The 21,544-nt window shown below is 40.9% G+C and overlaps 1 protein-coding gene and 1 long non-coding RNA gene across 2 annotated transcripts in view; one reads left to right on the top strand and one right to left on the bottom strand.

The window, feature by feature from the left end:
* The window catches only part of LOC148000492 (uncharacterized), an 87,812-nt gene that overhangs the window by 35,948 nt on the left and 30,320 nt on the right, over positions 1–21,544 (bottom strand). Inside the window, exon 2 of the long non-coding RNA XR_015639749.1 lies at positions 4,928–5,025. This is a non-coding gene — a long non-coding RNA (uncharacterized LOC148000492). The remainder of the gene's footprint in view (positions 1–4,927; positions 5,026–21,544) is intronic.
* LOC148000491 (uncharacterized) overlaps positions 16,261–21,544 on the top strand; it is a 79,122-nt gene continuing 73,838 nt past the window's right edge. Inside the window, exon 1 of the mRNA XM_087589407.1 lies at positions 16,261–16,656. Within this exon, the coding sequence (XP_087445533.1) occupies positions 16,637–16,656 (20 nt within the window). The 5' untranslated portion in view covers positions 16,261–16,636. The remainder of the gene's footprint in view (positions 16,657–21,544) is intronic.

The following is a 21,544-nucleotide window of genomic DNA, read 5'->3' as shown; positions in this document are numbered from 1 at the left end:
AGAATGGACCCAAAGCCCTTGGTCCTCCGAAGGTTGGACTCCCAGTGCAGGGGTATGTGGGGGGGCAGTAAGGGGAATGTATGGGGTAATACCCATATGGGGGAGGATATTGGAGGGGATGGGGGCAGATGGACCGGAAACTGGGAAGGGGAATAACTTTTAAAATGTAAATAAAGAAACATATCTAATAAAAGATTAAAAAAAAGAACGTAACTATTTGCATTCTTCTACATGCTGTCCTCCATTGATCTAGAACCATATGTTGAAAACGCTTTTTTTCCATTGGATGATTTTAGCTCCTTTTTCAAAGATTAAGTGACCAACGGTGTGTGGAAACATTTCTGGATTTTCAGTTTTATTTCGCTGATCTATCTGCAGGTCTCTGTACCAATACCATACAGTTTTTATGACTATTGCTCTGTAATACTGTTTGTGGTGAGGGATGGTGATTCCCCAGGAAGTTCTTTCATTGTTGAGTATAGTTTTTGCTATTCTTGTTTTTTTGTTCTTTCAACGGGCCTCTGTGTCAGCACTCAGGTGGAATTGTTTTCCTGTTTTCTTTCAGCCATTTCTGGGAAGAGGTGCTCTGCTCTCAGGTATGGAGGTGCTCCTGGTGACTGTCTTTGAGCTCTTGGCACAGGTAGGAATTGGAAGGATCCCCCACCCCCGACTGCTCCTATGTCCCTGCACCCAGCAGGCAGAGATGACACTAGACCATTCCCTCTTAGGCTGGGAATGTGAGCAGAGGGTAGTCTCCTTTGATTTCTCAGGAGTGTCCTCACTTCTGAGGGTCCAGCTCTCTCCCCCACAGGATTTGGGAGCAGGGAGCTGTTTGACTCATTCAGTTCAGTTCTGGGCACCGACCAGAACTGCAGGTACCTGCTGCTAACAGTTCCTATATTACTGTGTCCAGAGGAACTATGCAGTTTCCTGTCTGACCAGGGATGTGGGCAGAGGTGAGCAGAAGTGTCCTGCGGTTTCAGGATGTTCTGCACTTCTCAGTTTTCAGCTCTCTTCCCCACGGGATTTGAGATTAGGGATCTACACTCTCATTCTCATTTCCTATTTTTTTTGCTTGAAGGAGAATTGATGATACACCAGCATATTTTCTGAAGTCCATATGCTTCTTGATCATTTTGTTATTTTAGGGTGTTAATTAGTTGTTAAGGTAGAGCTTCATGTAAATAATGCAAGAATGAATTATATTTTGAAAATATTCTTTTGCTTATTGAATATTTTCTTTAAAACTCTGATTTGTCCAACTTTACTTTTTCATTCTGTCAGTCCATTTATTCCCCACATGTAACTTAAATATCTATTGTGTATAATACACATTCTAATATATCTTAAGATCTTCCCATTCCTCAACCTTTACATTCCTCTGCCCAGTCAAGCTTCCTTACATTATATGAATGTAAATATAACATGAAATGAACTTTGCTATTTGGAAACCTCGTTTCTTTTTGCTGAAACCTTTTGGACTCTCATGTATAGGAGATTGGATGCCATAGGTTATCTCCTTGTATTTATATTTACCCAATTTGTTGTAAGTCCAGGGACACATCGACCATTTTACCACAAAGCCTGAGGTCCTGCTTTACTACCTTTTAGCCCCTGTGTTACCATGGATACTTTATCTATTACCTAAGCAGTATGTGGTGATCCTAATGGCAGCAAATATGGAAACCTTAATCGTGGGTGTAAAAAAATGAAATTTGGAAATGAAAAGAGTCAAAGTATTGGTGACTGGGGGTTTCAATTTTTCATTTGTTGCTAAAATTTACGGAGATACAAATGGTCTGTAGATCTGCATCTGTAGGTCATGCCTATGTTGTGTCAGTCATCTAGCATAAGACCCACAACATGTCAGTCACCCACAAGTCATACAGGTTATCAAAAATCTGTCCCTAAAACCTACATAGCCTGTTAATTATCCAAAGGAAAAGCCCACAGCCTGGCAACCATCCATAAGAATTGCCCATGTCCTGTCAGTCATCCACTGGAAACCCCCTCATCCTGTCAATCATCTATCAGCAACTCACAAAACCTGTCAGTCACCCAGAAGAAATTATCAGAGTCTGTCAATCAGACCTAACAAATGGCCATAGTCTATTAATCACCCACAGGACATGCCCACAAAGTTATATACAAACCCTTCAGAGCCTGTTAGTCATTCATTAGAAACTCCCATAGCCTCTCATTCAATGGAGAGACCCACAGCTTGTCAGTCTTTCATAACATATCTTAGAGCCTGTCAATTATTCATAGGTAGAGTCAACAGCCTGTCTCTCAACCGTAGGAAACACATACCAACTTTGTCACTTGTCCAAAGTACAAGCCCACACTATGTCAGTCATTCACAGGAAATACCCACACCCTGTCCATCATTCATAAGAAACACCCAACGCCTGTCAACCATACATAGTACACATCTACAATTGTTCAATATGCATAGCAAACATGCACAGCCTTCCAGTCAGTCATCCATATTAGCTGACTGCTACCTGCAAATCATCCATAGAAAGTACCCACAACCTGTCAGGCATTCATAGGAAACACCTACAACATGTCAATCATCCGTAGGAAGGAGTTACAGCCTGATTGTCACCTACATGGCAGACCCCCAACCTGGCAACCATCTGTGGGAAAAACCTGCAGCCTATCAAACACCCATAGGAATTGCCCACAGCCTTAGAACCATTTCTAAAAAATGCCCATATCCTCTGAAAATCCACAGAGAAAGTCAACAGCCTTTCAGTCATCTATTGGAAACACACACAGTCTGTTAGTCATCTAGAGGACACACACATTGCTTGAGAGTCATCCATAGGAAAAACTAAGTGCATGCCATGCATGCATAGGAAATGACCACAGCAAGCCAATTGTGCATAGGAATTTCCAATAGTCTGTCAGTTATCAAGAGAAAATTCACACAGTCTGTCAATTATACAAAGTAAATATCAACAGTATTCAATTAAATATTAAACATAGAAATGTTCAAAAACCCACAACCCCCACACACTCACAACATAAATAGGGACATGATAAACCTGGGAGACAGCACACAATAAATCATGCTGATAGCAAAGATCCATCTCTGCCTCCGGCTCCTCCTCCTACATCATTCAGGCCTCAGGTTTGCCATGCAGAGCCGATCCTGTTACCATGCCTGCTTGAAATCAAATGGGGAGATGTTTGTGATGAGGAACTTCATCAATTTATTCTAATAGCTTTATAAAAATCATGTAGTGAAGGAAGCGCAGGATTTTGTTTCTGTTGACAGCACATTTTCAGAAGGGTTTAGTCCACGGTTTTTCTGCATACGGTAGCTAATTCTTCAGAGCTCCTGATAAAGCAGAAAAGTGTGAAAACAAGGCCCTGCCTTGTGTGTCCATTCAAGAGTCCAACCTCACCTTATTTCAATTATATTGACAATAGCAACAAGAAACGTCAGAAAAATGAAAGGAAATGCCTCATTGTGAATATGATCACAGTTTACCAAGGATATAAACACAAATGTTTACACAATATGAACATAGAATTAATATTTATTTAATAAATCCCAGTGAGAGGTTTACAGCGTGCCTCAATTGTTTACATTCCTGAATGAAAGACACACACACACACACACACACACACGCACACAAACACACACACACCTACACACACACACCCCTACACAAAGGGAGTATAAATTAGTCATAGGAGGGAATACAAAGTGTGAAGCAGAGACTGAAGGAAAGGCCATCCAGAGAGTGCAACGTAAGGGGATCCATCCCACATGCAGTCACCAAACTCAGGCACTCTTGGGGATGCCAAGAGGTGCATGCTGACAGGAGCCTGATATAGGTGTCATCTGAGAGGCTCTGCCAGAGCCTGAGAAATTTAGAGGCAATGTTCTCAACAAACCATTGGACTGAGAAGTGGGACCACAATGGAGGAGTTAGAGAAAGGACCCCATAGGAAGAAAAACAATGTCAACCAACCAGATACCGCAGAGCATCCAGGGACTAAAGCTCCAAGTAAAGCATACACATGGAGCAACCCCTGGCTCCAGCAGAATATGGAGCAGAAGATGGACCTTGTTGGGCATCAATGGGAAGGGAGGCCTGTGGTCCTGTGAAGACACAATGCCCCAGTGAAGGAGAATGCCAGGGCAGGGAAGCAGGTGGGAGTGGGTGGGAGGGTGGGGAGTGCCCTTGTGGAGGCATGGTGTGGGGTGATGTGATGGGCTGAGGTTTTCTGGAGGGGAATCATTTCATATGTAAATAAAAAATCTTACGAATGAAATGAAAAAGAGTAGAGGGCTATTCCTATAAAAACTGGAAATCAATGGAACTAAATATTTTCTGAGGGCAGTTTAAAGAAGAAAATGTCTGTGGAAATTTAGAAGATGGTAAGTGACCTCAAAACATTCCATGTTCTATGTTGAAGAGAATTTTGTCTTCTGAATTCTAAAACTGACTCTTTTTCCATTCTTAATCCTGTAGGAGAGGGAGGTCCACCTAATTCCTACTCTTTCATGCTTACTGATCAAGAAAATAGTTCTCTCCTTCTAAATTCACTGTTTATGAGTCTAGAACTTCTTTGTTGTTACTTTGGTTGCAACAATTGCATCCCCCTACACTCTGTTGCAACTCTGAAATTTTCAGTGCACTTTAAAAATTGATTCTATAGTATTTTATCCTTTGGAATATTTTTAGGTCTAGAGATATGGCTCAGTCGTTAAGAGCTTTGGCTAACTGCACTTCTAGGAGACCTGAGCCTAATATGCAGCTGTACATTTTGGCCTTCAACTGTGTGTAACTACAGTTTGAAGGGGATGTTGAATTCTATTCTGGATGCTACAGACACTACATTCATTTGGTGCACAGAAATACATGCTAAGTATCTATACAGGTCAAATATCAAAATAATACATACTTACCCATGGGTGTCTGTTTTTACCACCTATGTTGCACCTATAGTGTCCAGAAGAGAGGTTCAGGTCCCAGAGATGTAAGTGCTCTTAGGCACTGGATGATTCTGAGAATAGAAATAGGTTGTTGGAAAATGCAACCAACCCTTATCAATATTGAGTCATTCCTCTAAGCCCCACATTGATTTTCCCTATTTTATAGTGTAATTTTGCTTTGTTTTTGTCCATGGCAGTTGGAGCTCTTCAAGAGAGCACTACTTCTTAAGCCCTCCCAGGTCAGGCTTTCGGGTCCCTGGGTTTATCAATTAAAATTGGGGTACAAAGATAAGCAGAGAATTCTCAACAAAGGAATTTCAAATGGCCAAGAAGCACTTAAAGAAATCTTCAAAGTCCTTAACCATCTTTGAAATGAGAATCAAAATGATGCTGAGATTTCATATACACTGTTAGAAAGGCTAAGTCCATAATTTCAAGTGATAGTACATGCTGGTAAGGATGTGGAGCACAGAAAAGATTTTTTCATTGTTGCTGGAGTAGAAATTTGTACAATCAATTTGGAAAATTAATTTGGCATTTTCTCTGAATACTCAAAATAATTTTACCTCAAGACCTAGCTATACCTCTCCTAGGCATTTACACAAACGGTTACCTACTATACAACAGGGACACTTGCTCAACTATGATCATAGTAGCTTTGTTCATAATACCCATAAACTAGAAACAATTCAATTGCCCCTAAAACAAGGATGGATAAAAAATAATGTGGTACATTTGCACTGTAGAATACTATTCAGCTATGAAAAACAAAGACATCTTGAATTTTGCAAGCAAATAGGTGGAAATTGAGAATATCATCCTGAGTTAGGTAACCCACACCCAAAAACATGCATTGAATGTACTGACTTATAAGTGCTTATTAGTCAAAATTACAGTGTAATCATAATATACCGTATATACAGAAAGATACTGAATATGAAGGAAAGCTCAATATAAAATACCTGATTCTCACTTAGGAGGGGGAATAAAATAGTCATAGGAGAAATATGTAGGGAGAGGACTGAGTAAGAGAGGGATAGGAAGAGGAATAGGGAATGAGTTGAGTATGAAGTTTGAGGAGAGACAGAAGAGAGGGCTGGAGAACCAGAAGTGTAAATGAAAACCTATAGCTGGAGAGAGGGAGAGAGAGACAGAGAGAATAAGAGAGAGAGAGAGACAGAGAGAGAGAGAGGAGAGAGACAGAGACACAGACAGAGAGACAGAGAGAGAGACAGACAGAGGCAGAGAGAGACAGAGTTGTGGGGTGCGGAAGGTGGGAACATCTTGAGGATATACCAGACACCTGGAGTGGGAAATTTCCCACGGTAAATAGTGGTGACATTAGCTGATACTCCTGGCAGTGGGGATATGGAAACTGAAGATGCCACTTCTGTAGCCACACAGGAACTCCAGTGGGAATATAAGGACAACAACCCATAAGAAGACACAAAACTTTTGACCCCAAGTTTATCCTTCCTACAAGAAATGCAGAGAGAAATGTGGAGCAGAGACTATGGGAATGGACAACCTATAAAGGTCCAAGTTTAGACCCATCCACAGGCAAGTACAAGTTCCTGACAATATTAATGATACTTTGTTATACTAGAAGACAAAGGAATCACTTAACCCTCCGCTGACAGGTTCTACCTAGCAGCTGACTGAAACAGATTCAGAAACCCATAGTGAAACATTGTATCATGCCTACAGACTCTTATGGGAGATTTAGGGGAATGAGTGAGGGCCTGGAACAGAACATCAACTACACAGAATACCAACAGAGTCATCTAAACTGAACCTTTGGGACCTCTCAGAGACTGAACTATGTAGTACATGAAGCAGACCTTGTCTGACACACATTTGTTGAAGATGTGCAGCTCACTCTTTATTTCGAGTGCTAAAAGTGGGGTGGGAGCTCTTTTTAAAGCCGTTTCTTGTCTGTGAAATCTGATACTTTTTCTAGACTCAGTAGGAGTGGATGAACGTAATCCTGCTGTTTCTTGATGTGGCAAGGTGCGGGAATACTCACGGGGCTGGGGAGTTCAACCTCTTAGAGGAGGAGGAGAGGTGGGATGGAAGGAAGAATGGTGTTAGGATGGTCTCAGAGGGGGCAATGATTGAGATATAAAGTGAATAAAAATATAAAAAATAAAACAAAAGTATATGTAATATATAGCAGAGGACCCCTTGGTCAGGCTTCTGTCACAGAAGATGCCACTAATCCTCAAGAGATTGGAGGCCCCAGGAAGTTTAGACGTTTTGTGGGTGTGGATATCCCCAGTAGAATTGGCGGGGGGTTATGGGATCCAGAATTCTTGGGGAATGGGCCAGGAGGGGAATAATATCTAGAGTGTAAAATTGATTAATTTATTTACTAATTAAAAATTCTTTGGATCTTTGTAGATGTAAAATTGTCAGTATAACCCTTTAAGAAATTATTCATATCTACATCAAAATGATAATTCACCATTATCAAGCTCTCATGATCCTAGAGATGCAGATAAGATCTTGTCTATCTAGAGGATTAAATATTATTTATTGCATTATTAAAGTCAGAGTCTATATGACCAACTGAGGAGAGGTAAAATGGTTTTGAAATTATTCAACGTTAGTATTGAAAGACATCCTTGAGAGAATAGGGATACCCAGTGTCCTAGTTAGGGTATTACTGCTGTGAATAGACACCATGACCAAGACAAATCTTATGAAGGACAACGTTTAATTGGGGCTGGTTTATGTGTTCAGAGGTTCACTTGATTATCATCAAGGTAGGGGTATGGTGGCATCCAGGGAGACATGGTGCAGGAGGAGCTGAGAGACTACATCTTTATGTGAAGGCTGTTAGTTTAAGACTGACTCCCATGCAGCTAGGATCAGGGTCCTAAAGCCTACACCTCAGTGACACACATTCCAACATGGTCACAACTTGGAATATTGCTATTCCCTGGGCTTCACACATATAAACCATCAGACCCAGGATACAGTTCAATATAATAAAGACAAGATAAGAATGGTACACAGCAAGTATCATTCTAAAATATATATGCCCAAGCATTCACACTAAATCAGAAATCAGAAATGTGAAAAGTATATTTGATCTTCCCCTGTTCAATAAAATCATTGAAGTCTTAGCTAGAATAACAGCACAAGTGAATGAGATAGATGTACACCCTTGAAAGAATGAAGCCAATGTCACTTTATTTAGGCCTGGGTGGTTGATATACACAAAAGACTCTAAAGCCTCCACCAAAATTCCCCTGCAGCTATTCAATTGTTCAGCATTGTATTAGAGGAAAAGGAATGCATCAAACCAAGTTAGTTTCTTAAATCCAAATACCCAGCACACTCTGCAAATAAGCAAACTAACAGATTCTCACAGATATTATAGATTAAATATAACCAAGGAATTGAATGACTTGTACAGTTAAAAACTCTAAACTTAACGTAAATTAACAGAAGAAGATACAGTAACATGGAAAGGCCCCACGCTCCTAGGTCAGAAGGATTAATATGGTGGAGTTGGATGTGATGGTTTATATTTCCTTGGCTCAGGGGTGGCACTATTAGAAGCATGGTCCTGTTGGAGTAGGTGTGGCCCTGTTGGAGTAGGTGTGCGACTGTGTGTAAGGGGTTTAACACACTCATCCTAGCTGCCTAGAAGGCAGTATTCTGTAGGACCATCTAGATGAAGATCTACAGCTCTCAGATCCTCCTTCACCATGTCTGATTGGTGGCTGCAGTGATCCTGCTGTGATGATAACAGGTCTGAACCTCTGAAGCTGTAAACCAGCCCTAATGAAATGGTGTCCTTTTAAGAGTTGCCTCGGCCATGGTGTCTGTTCACACAACTAAAGTCCTAAGCTGAGGAATATTGAATGGCTGTGAAGTACCTATAGAAATGTTCAACAACCTTAGTCATCAGGGGAATGGAAATCAAAACAATGCTGAGATTCCTCCTCACACCCCTCAGCATGGCTAAGAACAAAAACTCAGGTGATGACAGATGCTGGCAAGGATGTGGAGAAAGAGGAACACTCCTCCACTGTTACTTGGATAGCAAGCCAATACAACTGCTCTGGAAAGCAGTTGGGAGTTTCCTCAGAAAATTGGACATAGTACTACCTGAGGACCCAGGTATACTCATTCCTGGGCATAGAATCAATAGATGCTCCAACATATAACAGACAAACATGCTCCAGTAAGTCCATAGAAGCCTTATTTTTAATAGCTAGAATCTGGAAAGAACCCAGAAGTCCATCAACAAAAGAATGGATACAGAGAATGTGGTACAATTACACAAACGCAGTACTACTCAGCTATTAAAAAGACAATGACTTCATGAAATTCATAGGCAAAAGGATGGAACTAGAAAATATCATCTTGAGTGAGGTGACCCCAGAAAATAACACAGATGGTGTGCACTCACTGATAAGTGAATAGTAGCCCCAAAGCTCAGATGAGCCAAGGTGCAATCCACAGATCACATAAAGCTCAAGAAGAAGGACAACCAAAATGTCTATGTGTCAGTATTTCTTAGAAGGGGGAACAAAAATATTTATAGTAGGAAATATGAAGCCAAAATTTGGAGAAGGGTTTGGAGAAAAGTATAAATAAATAAATAAATTTAAAAAATCAAAATAAAAATAAAGAAAACATCCACAGTATATGGGGAATTGACAGCACTTTATCAAATTACACTGATCCATAGAGATAACTGCATGCAGAAGACAGAAACTTAGTCCATTTCAACACCAAGCACAGAAGTCAATGCCACATACATCACATACATACGGATCTGCATAATACTTCACACAACAAATGTGGCAGAGGAGAAAGTAGGAAATATGTTTGACTTTACTGTACAGAATGGTACTTCCTGAACATTAGTCCTATAGCACAGAGAATAAAAGCAACCATTCATAAATCATACCTCCTGAAATTTAAAACATGGCATAAATCAATGATCATCATCATTTGACTGAATATGATGCCTCTGCCATTCGTAAAAATCTTAGTAGATTCTTATAAAAATAAGTATATTTACAATACAAACCAAGATAAACCTTATCTATTAAGCTTCACACCTACCAAGTAGCATTCATGATACGTAAAATAGTCTGCATGATTTCAGAACAGAAATGCAAACATGGTTATCCCAAAGCTACAAATACTGCAAAGTAAACCAGTTACTGGCTCGTAAGATGTTCTGGTACAGTAGTGGAACACATATTATGGAAATAATTCTATTTCCTGATTCTATTTCAGACACACTCTTTGTGATGGAAGCCAGGCCTGAAACTGCTAAAGCAGCCAAAACCCTAAGAGTAGATATGTCCTGAGCCAAAAGGAAAACTCAGTACTCTTATCCGTATCAATGAAATGACTGTCATAGCTATAGATCTGTGTTTGGAACCCTCATTAGAAAAGCATCATCTTCTTGTAGGCTATAGACACTAACACAGAGACCCCAACCTGGAAAGTGTACAGAGAAGGTGGTAACTCCATTTTAAATGGGATGACTCCTTTACGTCTCTCCCTCAAGACTTCATTATCTCTATAGCAAATAAACGTAGAGATTCTAAGAGATTGGGGTGATAGATTACTGTAGTGAGTGACTTACAGACATAATACCAAGTCCCTAGTAAAAGAGAAGAAAAAACAACATGGAATCTGAGAAGTAATACTAAGAAGTCAATAGGATTCAAACAAGGAATTGCTGAGTGGATGAAGGTAGAGGTCAGTACTTTCCCTTTCGTGCATTCAGAGGACCTGTAGGAGCATCACCTAAGGACGGCACAATGGCACCAGCCACCCTGGGTTTCCCTTCAGTATTTAGGTATTTTAGTAATATCTGCAATTTAATGAGTATAAATATCCTCCACTTGGGAAGACAGATGTGATGTTTGGATTCCACTGAGCATGGATGTTTGTTAAAATTTATTCTCAGTCTAATAGGTCAGGTCTGCACCTGAAGGGTGCACTGTGCACTCACTGATTTTGGTGAACAGGATTTTATGTGTGAAAAGAACAAATACTTCTCACGCACTTACCAGATGACGCAATCCAGGAGATTGGAACCTTGATCAAGGAGAATCCATGTCTCTGTGACTGCAGTGTCCTGAAAATGACTCATTTCTTCTTCTTTTTCGTGATTAGGCAGGTAGCAGGCCAGTAACAAGAATGAATATATATATCCAATTAAATTTTTTCAGAAATAAGTGACATCATGAACAGCAGATGACAATTGGAGAAATGGTAAGTTATGGAGTCAGGTCTTCACATGTTATAAAGTTGTAAAGGAAAGGCAGCAGAGCATTGTGAGAAAAACAGTCCAAGGAGATCAATGGAGCCAGATGTGTAACCATGTAGCTATCTGCCCCGGGTTTCAACAGAGGTCAATGTGTTGCATTGTTGAGATGGCAGCTCTGTCCCCCTTTGCACAAAATCAGATGCCACTTAGGCTCATGCACTGCTTCCTCAGGACTTAGCCCTTCCTTTAGGTTAGTTGTCAGTGTTCACAGCCTGCACTAAGCCAACCTTATCAATCAGGCCACTGTTCAGTATTCATTTTAATCTCTCAGAGACTCTCAGTCCACTCCTTTGTAGCTTCCCATCACACATGTGCCTTCTTGCCTTTAGCTGTTTGTATGTAGTGCTTCTAGGTTTCTGGTTTGTGCTGTCTTCACTGTAACCCTCCACCATAGAGCCTATAGTTTGACCAAACACTGACCTCTAACTCTGTCTTTCAGTTAAATCTCTTCCCGATATATACTACATGCACTTAATATGTGAAGGGAGTGTACATTGCCTGTCCCTCTGATTTGTGAGGATATATCATAAAGTTGCTAAATAGAACACCTTGGTGTCACAGACTGTATTGTTTGTCCAAGGGACTTAGCATATGTGTTTTGAATTAAACTGCTTGCCTCTTAATTGTAAGATTTCCCATTAAAATGTTCAAAGTGAAAGTCTTGCATTTTAAAATTTTTATTGCATCAGTAGCTTTTTAGTGTATTTTCAAGGGAAAACAATCTTTAACCCTACTCTTACTTCTCATATTATCAAGTCATGTGTTATTAGTTGGCAAAGAGAAGACAGTTGAAATGTGGCTTCTCTGAATTTTCTTTCTTTCCTTTCCTTCCTCCTTTCTTTCCTTTTTTTCTTTCTTTATTTTTGTAAAACGTTTATTCTGCTCCCTCCACAAGTGGCCATTAATGGTGACTTTATGAGCCATTCCAAATACCTGAGATGATGGTGATGCTCCATTCTCGTGTAGGGCGTTTTGAGGAAAACACCCTTATTATATTCATGACTGTCATTACTTTGTCACATCCAGAAGACCTAGTTTCACAGCACGTCTCCCCACATTTTGTCCTTATATCTTTTCTGACTCCCTCTTCCACAACAGTACCTGAGCCTTGGAGGATGTTGTGCTGTTTGATTTTAATGAACTTTCCATAAATCTACGTATAATCTGGGAAGACTGAATCAGAGTAGAGGAATCTTCTCCATCACATTGTCTTGAAGGAAGTCTGTGGGTCATTTTCTGTGGTTAAGGTAGAATGTCCCCTGTAATTGTAGGTGGTGATACTAGATGTTGGTACTTCTGGGTGGATGGGCCTCAGTTGTATAAGAAAACAGGTTGAGGGGCTGGGGATTTAGCTCAGTGGTAGAGCGCTTGCCTAGGAAGCGCAAGGCCCTGGGTTCGGTCCCCAGCTCCGGAAAAAAAAAAAAAAAAAAAAAAGAAAACAGGTTGAGCAAATCATGTGAACAAGGCAGTAATCTCTGCCCCTCCCCACTCTCTCTCTCTCTCTCTCTCTCTCTCTCTCTCTCTCTCTCTCTCTCTCTGTGTGTGTGTGTGTGTGTGTGTGTGTGTGTGTTTGTAAGTGACAAAGTCCATATGTAGAGGTGAGAGTGCAATGTCTTAGAATTGGTTTGATCCTCCTACCAAGATTGCAGGTCATCAGGCTTGAATGGAAAATGATCTTAGGTGCTGTGTCATCTCAATGGTTGCTTTTCTACAAATTTCTTCCCATTGACATTCTTTTCATTTAAAAAGCAGAAGCATTTCTAATATTTCTGTCACTTTCTAAGTACATCAAATCTTAGACAATATTAAGGAACACGTAAGGATGTGCAAGTACTTTAGAGGCAGTGCGAGTTTGCTTCACACATGGAAGGCAGCTCTCGAACTGTGAAGACAAGCACAACATTTTAAGGGAAGTAAATAATTTTTAGTACAATAAATAATTGTATAAGACACCAGGGCCTGACACTCAAGTTCCTGATTTTTTTAATTCATTTGTGTCCAGAAGAAGTCAGTGTGTTTTTCCTGCTGTTTGAAATATTTCCAGAAGTTTATGTAAAGGTATAGGCTTATAGCAATTTTTTGTCCAAAATATATAAAGATGTCTAAAATCTCAACAGTAAAAGGTCAGCATGGGCAATGGATTTCAAGACCTTTCTCCAGAGATTTCCAGCTAGATACCTAGCTAGAAGAACATACCAACCAGAAAAGCAACAACTTTTGGTCCAGCCCCTGCTCCAGTTGCTCAGGCCACACATGAATATCGAGCTGCATATCTGCCACACATGTACTGGGAGGCCTGTCTCCAACCCCTGTATGTTCTTTTGCTGGTGGTTCAGATGCTGAGAGCCCAAAGTGTCAAGTTTAGTTAACTCTGCTGGACGGCCTATGGAGTTTCATTCCCCTTGAGGGCTGCAATCCTTCTTCTGAATCTTGTATATGAGTCCTTAAGTTCTACCCAGTGTTTAGCTGTGGATGTCTGCATCTGTCTGAGTAAGCTGTTCAGTGGAGCCTCTCAGAGGACAGCCATGCTAAACACTTGTCTGTAATTGTTATAATTGTTATAAAATACTCGGTTATAGAGTATTATGAAATGTCAAGGATTGGTGCTTGCCCACGGATGGGTATCAAGTTTGGCTAGTATCCCTCAGTCTCCACTCTGTCATCAATTGCTGATTTTTTCTTTCAGTTTGTTTATATGGCAGATGACTTGTTGAGTGTTTGTAACTGAACCATCCCTGCTTTCCTGGTATAAAACCTACTTTGCAAGTATTTTCTGTAGTTGTTTTGAAGAGACTTCGATAGCTCAGTTCACAGAGCACTGGAGTGTAGTTGACACATACATTTCACAAATACTCTTATAAGTTTCTCATTTATATATAACATATAGTATAATAAAATGATATATATATATTCATATGCTGAGTGTGTAGGTCAGTGGTGGAGCACTTGTATGGCACATGTGAGACTGTAAAGGAACTGAGAAATAGCAACCTTCTATATTACTGTTGGAACTATAAATATAAAATGGTTCAGCCTCAAGCAGCTGAATGTGCACAGAACTTACAAATGACAAAAGGGAGGAACCCCAAGAAGTATAGCATGATGAATAGGTAAACAAAGTGTGGCGTATCAATACAATGGACTAGTATCTAGCAATGACAAGAGGTATTCATAATAATCCTAAAACATGAAAACACATTACAATCCGTAAACTCAGTGAAAATAGCATTTTTAATGACCAAAAAGCTTTATTTTTATATTAGATCATTAATTTCTATTAAATACCTAGAATGAACTGGTTGGTGGTGACATATGCCTTTAATCCCAGCACTCAAGAGGCTGAGACATGTAGTTCTCCATGAGTTTAAAGCCAGCCTGGTCTACAGAGTTAGGTATCGGACAGCCAGGGATGCTACACACACACACACACACACACACACACACACACACACACACACACACACACGGACATACACGCACTCACACAATCAATCAATCAATCAATCAATCAATCAATCAAACAAAACCTCAAAAACAAGACAACAAAAAGAAATCAATCAATTAAACACAACAACTGCAGCAGCAGCAGCAGCAGCAGCAACAACAGCAACAACAAACACTAACAGAATGAGAAACGTAAAGCAGAAGTTAGATTGGGTACCAGCTTGTTTCCTCATTAATCAAAGGGCCCCTCAGAAAACCATTCATATTATGGGCTATTGCAATGGCATTGGAGCTGTACACAACCTGGTTTTAAGGTTCTATATTTGAAGGTCATACTTCTATCATCAAAGAGGGATAGTTGGAACTGGTGCCTAAAAAGTTGATAGGGGGTAGGCTGTGGAGTAAAAAAGAGTAACTTGTAATGGCCCAGGGTTTCCTGTCAAAGATGAGAATGTTTTTAAAACAATAGGGTAATGGGAGCATGACTTTAATAAAGTACTAAGAAACCACTACTACATTGTACGCTTGTAAGTAATGAACTTAGCACATAAGTTTACTACATACCTGTGAACCTATTATTATTGAAACATTATGCTTATTTCCTATGTGTGAAAGTTTTGCCTATGTGTCTGTCGGTGCACTACATGCATGTCTGGGCCTGTGAAGATATAAGAGGGGTCTAGATCACCTGGAATTAGATTTGAAGATGCTTTTGGGCTTCCACATAGTTGTCATTGTAGGTTGCACGGTGTGTAGGTGACAGATATTGAGGATTACCTTTGCCCTCCAGTAGCAGACAGGGTACCTTCCAGTATTATGAACTCTGGTTAGTAGGGTGAAGAGTCTAGCTAGACCCCGGCTCAACCTCTCCCACTGTGATGACAGAAGTGTTACCATCAGAAATCAGTCCTGAACATCAGATTGTGTAGACCAACCAATAGTCTTGACACAAGCCTGTGACAGTTGAGGCTTCCTATAGGACCCTATGGTTAATGACTCAGCAGTTTGTTACCCATTCCTGTTACTGGAGGTGAAATTGTGTGACACAAGATGTCTAGGTGGAGCCTTGTGTCCTCTGTTAGTTTTTGGCTCCGTATGTATTCCCTTGGCGCATGCATGCATATATATATAAAAATATATATGTGTATATATATGTATTTATATATGTATTTTTTTCATTTGTTTTTTTAACTTGGTGACAAATATTAAACTGTTATACTTGGCACTTTTTGCTTTTGTTCGCTGAGAGAAATGTAGAATAAACCCACAGTGTTTTTGGAATAGGTGAATGATTGCCTTTTAAGGTGACTGGCATTGACAGTAGTGGAAAAATAAATAACCCCAAAATAACATACATGTATTAATAAATCATGTCAGGGAGAAAAGTACTGAGACAGAGGTCACAGAGACCTCTCCGTGATGAAAAGAGAAGTGGCCTCGATCCTGGACATGCTTGGGGCGTTTACCTCCCTGGCCGTTTTGAGACTGTCCATTCTAACCAGTGCTGGAGGACTCCTCCCCCGATCCATGTACTTCCGCTTCCTGGAGCTATTGTGGGCCTTCACCAAGATGGCGGATGTGAGACTTGCTCCGTCTAGGCTGTCCAGTGTGGGTGAACCCCACATCAGCGGACTTCCAGAACACGCCCTATCCTTAAAGGCTTTGTGGTCTCTCGGGGCTGTCTGTCAGAACCAACAACTGCAGGATGGAGCTGCGGTCATCTCCACAAGGACTTCATCTGCTCAAGAGGTAAAGGGGCAGCGCGCAAGTCTGGAGTTTAGGAAGGAAGGATTTGGCCTGTGATACACAAGGAGCAAAGGCAGCCCTCACATACGTCCCTGTTTTCCTGCCTCATTACAAACAGCTCTGTGGCATCACATAAATCAGTCAGCAACCTTTCTACAAGGGCTCACAGAAGACATCTGAAGCAGATGACACCGTCTCTGGCAAGGTAACTTACTACTTCTGAGATAGAATCTCACTTTGTGGGCAGCCTGGTCTACAGAGAAACCCTGGCTCAAAACACCAAACCAAAGCAAAACCCCAAAAACATTAACAGAGCCCAGGCAATCTCACAAGTCTCTGCAGCACCATTTGCCAAACAGCAAGTCAAGGCGTTCTGCTGCTCTCCCTAGCTGCTTGTCTTTCCTCAGGATCCCTAAGCATCCTTTTCATGATGGGTACCAGGTGACCCATGATTTGAAGACAGAGCCCAAGCCTGGGGACTCCTGAGTCTATACCTGCTGAAAGCTCTTAGTCATATGAGACCTCCACCCTGTGTGACAGCAGGTCCTAGGCCTTAATGAAACTACCTCATTTTATTTTTATGTATAACTTAAGTTGTGTAAACATACAAAAAGGCACACAGATACAGACACACATGCACGCGGGCAAACACACACACACACACACACACACACACACACACACACACACAATCGTTTTACCTCTGTGTATTTTCTGTGTACCATATGTGGTAGAACCTGGTGCTGGTTCCCCTGGGGCTGCAGCTATAAACAGTTGTGAGCTGCCCTGTGTGTCCTAGCAATCAGAACTGAGTGTTATTCAAACCAAAACTAGAGCTGGTCACTGCCATGCCCCCATGTAGATTTTCTTTTTGTTTTTCCTGTTTTTGTTCTTTTTGTTCTTTTTTCTTTTTTCTTAGATATTTTATGTATTTACATTTCAAATGTTATCCCCATCCCCCCTCCATAACCCCTGATTCTATGAAGACTTTATTAATATATAGAGCATTAATTATAATAGACAACACTCGAAAATTTATCATAAGACAAATTGTCAACTTTAGGGCAATATCAATAATGAATATTAGATCAACATTACCTGTTTGCTAATTGATAAAAGACATTTTGAACAGGAACTGTGACCATGTCCCCTTCACAGAAGGTGAGTGAGGACCTTCTGTTCTGTTGATTTTGCACTGATATACATGTGAAGGTTAGAGATTGCCATTGTCTTTCTCTCACTTTCCAGTGCCCCACACATGTGGAGCTAAGTGTGTAGTGGTCAGAGGACAGAGCCAACTGACGGTTCTGTTCTGGCTTCTGAGGACTGAACTCAGGCCATCAGGCCTCCCTGTGGGTTCCACCCCTGGTCCCTCTGTTCTGGAGAGAAACCTCACCCAGCCACACCCTCGTGTGATTGATTTACTATCTTGGAGCACATTGCTATTCACACTTGCAGGCAAGTAAGCCTTGGGGCTCCCCTTATCCCCACATCTACAGTCAGGTTTTCAGGGCAAATGTTTTACCAAGTGAGGTTTACCAACCGCAAAAGCGCTTCATTATTTTTCTGCGGGGGGGCGATTTTTTCCTTTTCTTTTATTTTCCCGGTCAATATTAAATTGGATGTATCTTATTTACATTTCAATTGTTATTCCCTTTCCCGGTTTCCAGGCCAACATCCCCCGAACCCCTCCTCCTCCTCTTCTATATGGGTGTTCCCCTCCCCATTCTCCCCCCATTACCTCACCCCAAGAATCCCATTATTTAAGGGTCCAGCCTTGGCAGGACCAATGGCTTCCCCTTCCACTGATGACCTTACTAGGCTATTCATTGCTACCTATGCAGTTGGAGTCCAGGGTCAGTCCATGTATAGTCTTTAGGTAGTGGCTTAGTCCCTGGAAGCTCTGGTTGCTTGGCATTGTTGTTCATATGGGGTCTCAAGTCCCTTCAAGCTCTTTCAATCCTTTCTCTGATTCCTTCAACGGGGGTCCCGTTCTCAGTTCAGTGGTTCGCTGCTGGCATCCACTTATGTATTTGCTGTATTCTGGCTGTGTTTCTCAGGAGAGATCTACATCTGGTTCCTGTCAGCCTGCACTTCTTTGCTTCATCCATCTTATCTAGTTTGGTGGCTGTATATGTATGGGCCACATGTGGGGCAGGCTCTGAATGGGTGTTCCTTCTACGTCTATTCTAAACTTAGCCTCCCTATTCTGGGGGTGGGGGGATTTTTATTTGATATTTTTTGTTCCCATTTCAAATGTTATCCCCTTTCCTAGTTTCCCATCCATGAACCGCCTATCACATTGCCCCTCCCCCTCTTCTATTAGGGTGTTTTCCCACCCATCCACTCACCCCTTCCCACCTCCCTGTCTTAGCATTCCCTTACACTGGGAGGTGGAGCCTTGGCAAGACCAAGGGCTTCTCCTCTCATTGGTTCCCAAAAAGGTCATCCTCTGCTACATATGACCTGAAGACATGAGTGTGTCAATGTGTACTTTGTACATGGAGGGACATCTGGGTTCTTTCCAGCTCCAGGCAATTACAAAAAGGGTGCTATGATCATAATTTGAGCATGTGTCTTTGTTATATGTTGGAGCCCCTTTTAGATGTATGCCCAGGATGGGGTATAGCTGGGTCCTCAGGTAGTACTATGCCCAATTTTCTGAGGAACATGCTAAGTAATTTCTAGAGTTGTACCAGCTTGCTCTCCCACCTACAAGGAGGAGTGTTCCTCTTTCTCCACATCCTCACCAACATCTGTTGTCACCTGAGATTTTGTTCTTAGTCATTCTACTGGTGTGAGGTGGAATCTCTTCATTTTCTTGATTTACATTTCCCTGATGATTAAGGATATTCAATAGTTCCTTAGGAGTTTCTGGGACATTTGATATTCCTCAGTTTAGAATTCTTTATTTAAGTTTGCACCTCCTCATTTTGTAATAGAGCTATTTGATTCTCTGGAGTCTAAACATAGATTTCTTTGTATACGTTGCATATTAGCCTTCTATCAGATGTAGGAGTCGTAAAGATCTTTTTCTAATCTGTTAGTTTCCATTTTGTCCTAATGACAGTGTCCTTTTCCTTGCATAATCTTTGCAATTTTTTGAGGTCTCATTTTTCGATACTTGAAATTGGAGCCTAAGCTATTGGTGTTCTATTCAGGAAAATTTCCCCAGTGCCCATGTGGTCCAGGCTCTTCCCCAATTTTCCTTTTATTATTTTGAGTGTATCTGCTTCTATGTGGAGATCCTCAATTCACGTGGACTTTAGCTGTGTACAGGGTGACAAGAAAAGTTTGATTTGCATTCTACATGCTGACTGCCAGTTGATTCAACAGCATTTGCTGGAAATGCTGTCTTTTTTCCACTGAATGACTTCAGTGTCTTTGTCAAACATCAAGTGACCAAAGTTGTGTGGGTTCATTTCTCTGTCTCCAATTCTACTCCCTTGATCAACCTGCCTGTCTGTGTACTAAACCATGCAGTTTTTATCACTATTGATATGTAATACAGCCTGACGCCTGGGATGGTGAGTCTCCCAGAAGTTCTTTCATTTTTGAGGACAGTTCTCACTACCCTGGATTTTTTATTATTCCAAATGAATTTGCACATTCCTCTTTCTACCTAAATGAGGAATAGAGTTGGAACTTTCATGGGAATTACATTGAATCTTAGATTGCTTTTGGTCAGATTTCCATTTTTACAATTTTAATCCTGCCAATATGTGAGCATGGGAAATCTTTCCATCTTATGAGATCTTGTTCAAGTTCTTTCTTTAGAAATTTAAAGTTCTTGTCAAAGAGATCATTCACTTGTTTGATTAGAGTCACAGCGAGGTATTTTATATCATTTGTTACTGTTTTGAAGGGTGTCATTTCCCTAATTCCTTTCTGAGCCTGTTTATCCTTTGAATAGAGGAAGGCAGTGGACTTTAGTGCTAATTCTTCAAGGTTTTCTCCATTTAGTTTGATATTGGCCACTGGTTTGCTCTATATTGTTTTTACTATGTTTAGGTATGGGCCTTGAATTCCTGATCAATCCAAGAATTTTAAAATGAAGGCTAGCCCTCACTTTTTACTTTACATACATTATAGTTTTTATTGGATGGAAGATTACTTAGATTTGTGTTGACTGTTGTAATTTAACACGCTCCACAGACATTGTTGTCAATTTCGAATCATTCACTAACTGTGAGCAGTTACTGGACTAATTAAAGTTCTCTAAGTGCCAGGAGCCATGTGGAGCTAGACAGGTTTAGTGTGTCAAGAGGGTCAGCTAGAAGCCCTGTTGGAGACTTCCAGCCTATCCTACAGTGCCCGTATTCAAAACAAACAAAGAAAGCAAAATCTCATAAATGAGTTAGTCAGTAAATAAATAGTGTGATACCTAGAAAAGCAACACACGGGTGTCAAGCTTCTCTTTGGTTGCTGGTTTAGTCTTTGGGAGCCCTGGAGGGTCTGAATGGTTGATGTTGTAATTAATCTTATGGGGTTGAAACCCCTTCAGCTCCTCCAGTCCGTTTTCTTTTTCTTCTTCTTCTTCTTCTTCTTCTTCTTCTTCTTCTTCTTCTTCTTCTTCTTCTTCTTCTTCTTCTTCTTCTTCTTCTTCTTCTTCTTCTCTTTTTTGATGGGATATATTTCTTAATTTACATTTTAGATGTACATTCCTTTCCCATTTTCCTATCCATAAGCCTCCTATCCCCTCCTCCTTCACCATAACTGAGGCCCTCCCATTCATTCTCCCGTTCTACACCCCCAGACATTCCCCCGCTCTGGGGTCCAACCTTGGCAGGACCAAGGACTTCCCCTTCCACTGGTGCCTAAGAAATGATATTCCAACTCTGCAACATATGCATTTGGAGTCCTGGGTCAGTCCATGTATGGTCTTTGGGTAGTGGTTTAGTCCCTGGAAGCTCTGGATGGTAGGCCTTGGTATTCTTATGGGGTGGCAAGAACCTTCAGATCTTTCAATTCCTTCTGGAATTTCCCCAAGGGAGTCCCGTTTTCAGTTGAGTGGGTTGGTGCTAGTGTTTACCTATGTATTTGACATGCTCTGGTTGTGTCTGTAGGAGAGACCTATATCTGGTTCCTGTCAG

The sequence above is a fragment of the Rattus norvegicus genome, chromosome 16 (assembly GCF_021556685.1).
Source record: "Rattus norvegicus strain SHRSP/BbbUtx chromosome 16, alternate assembly SHRSP_T2T, whole genome shotgun sequence".
In the NCBI taxonomy this organism is placed as follows: domain Eukaryota; kingdom Metazoa; phylum Chordata; class Mammalia; order Rodentia; family Muridae; genus Rattus; species Rattus norvegicus.
This window is presented reverse-complemented; position numbering and strand designations above follow the sequence as displayed.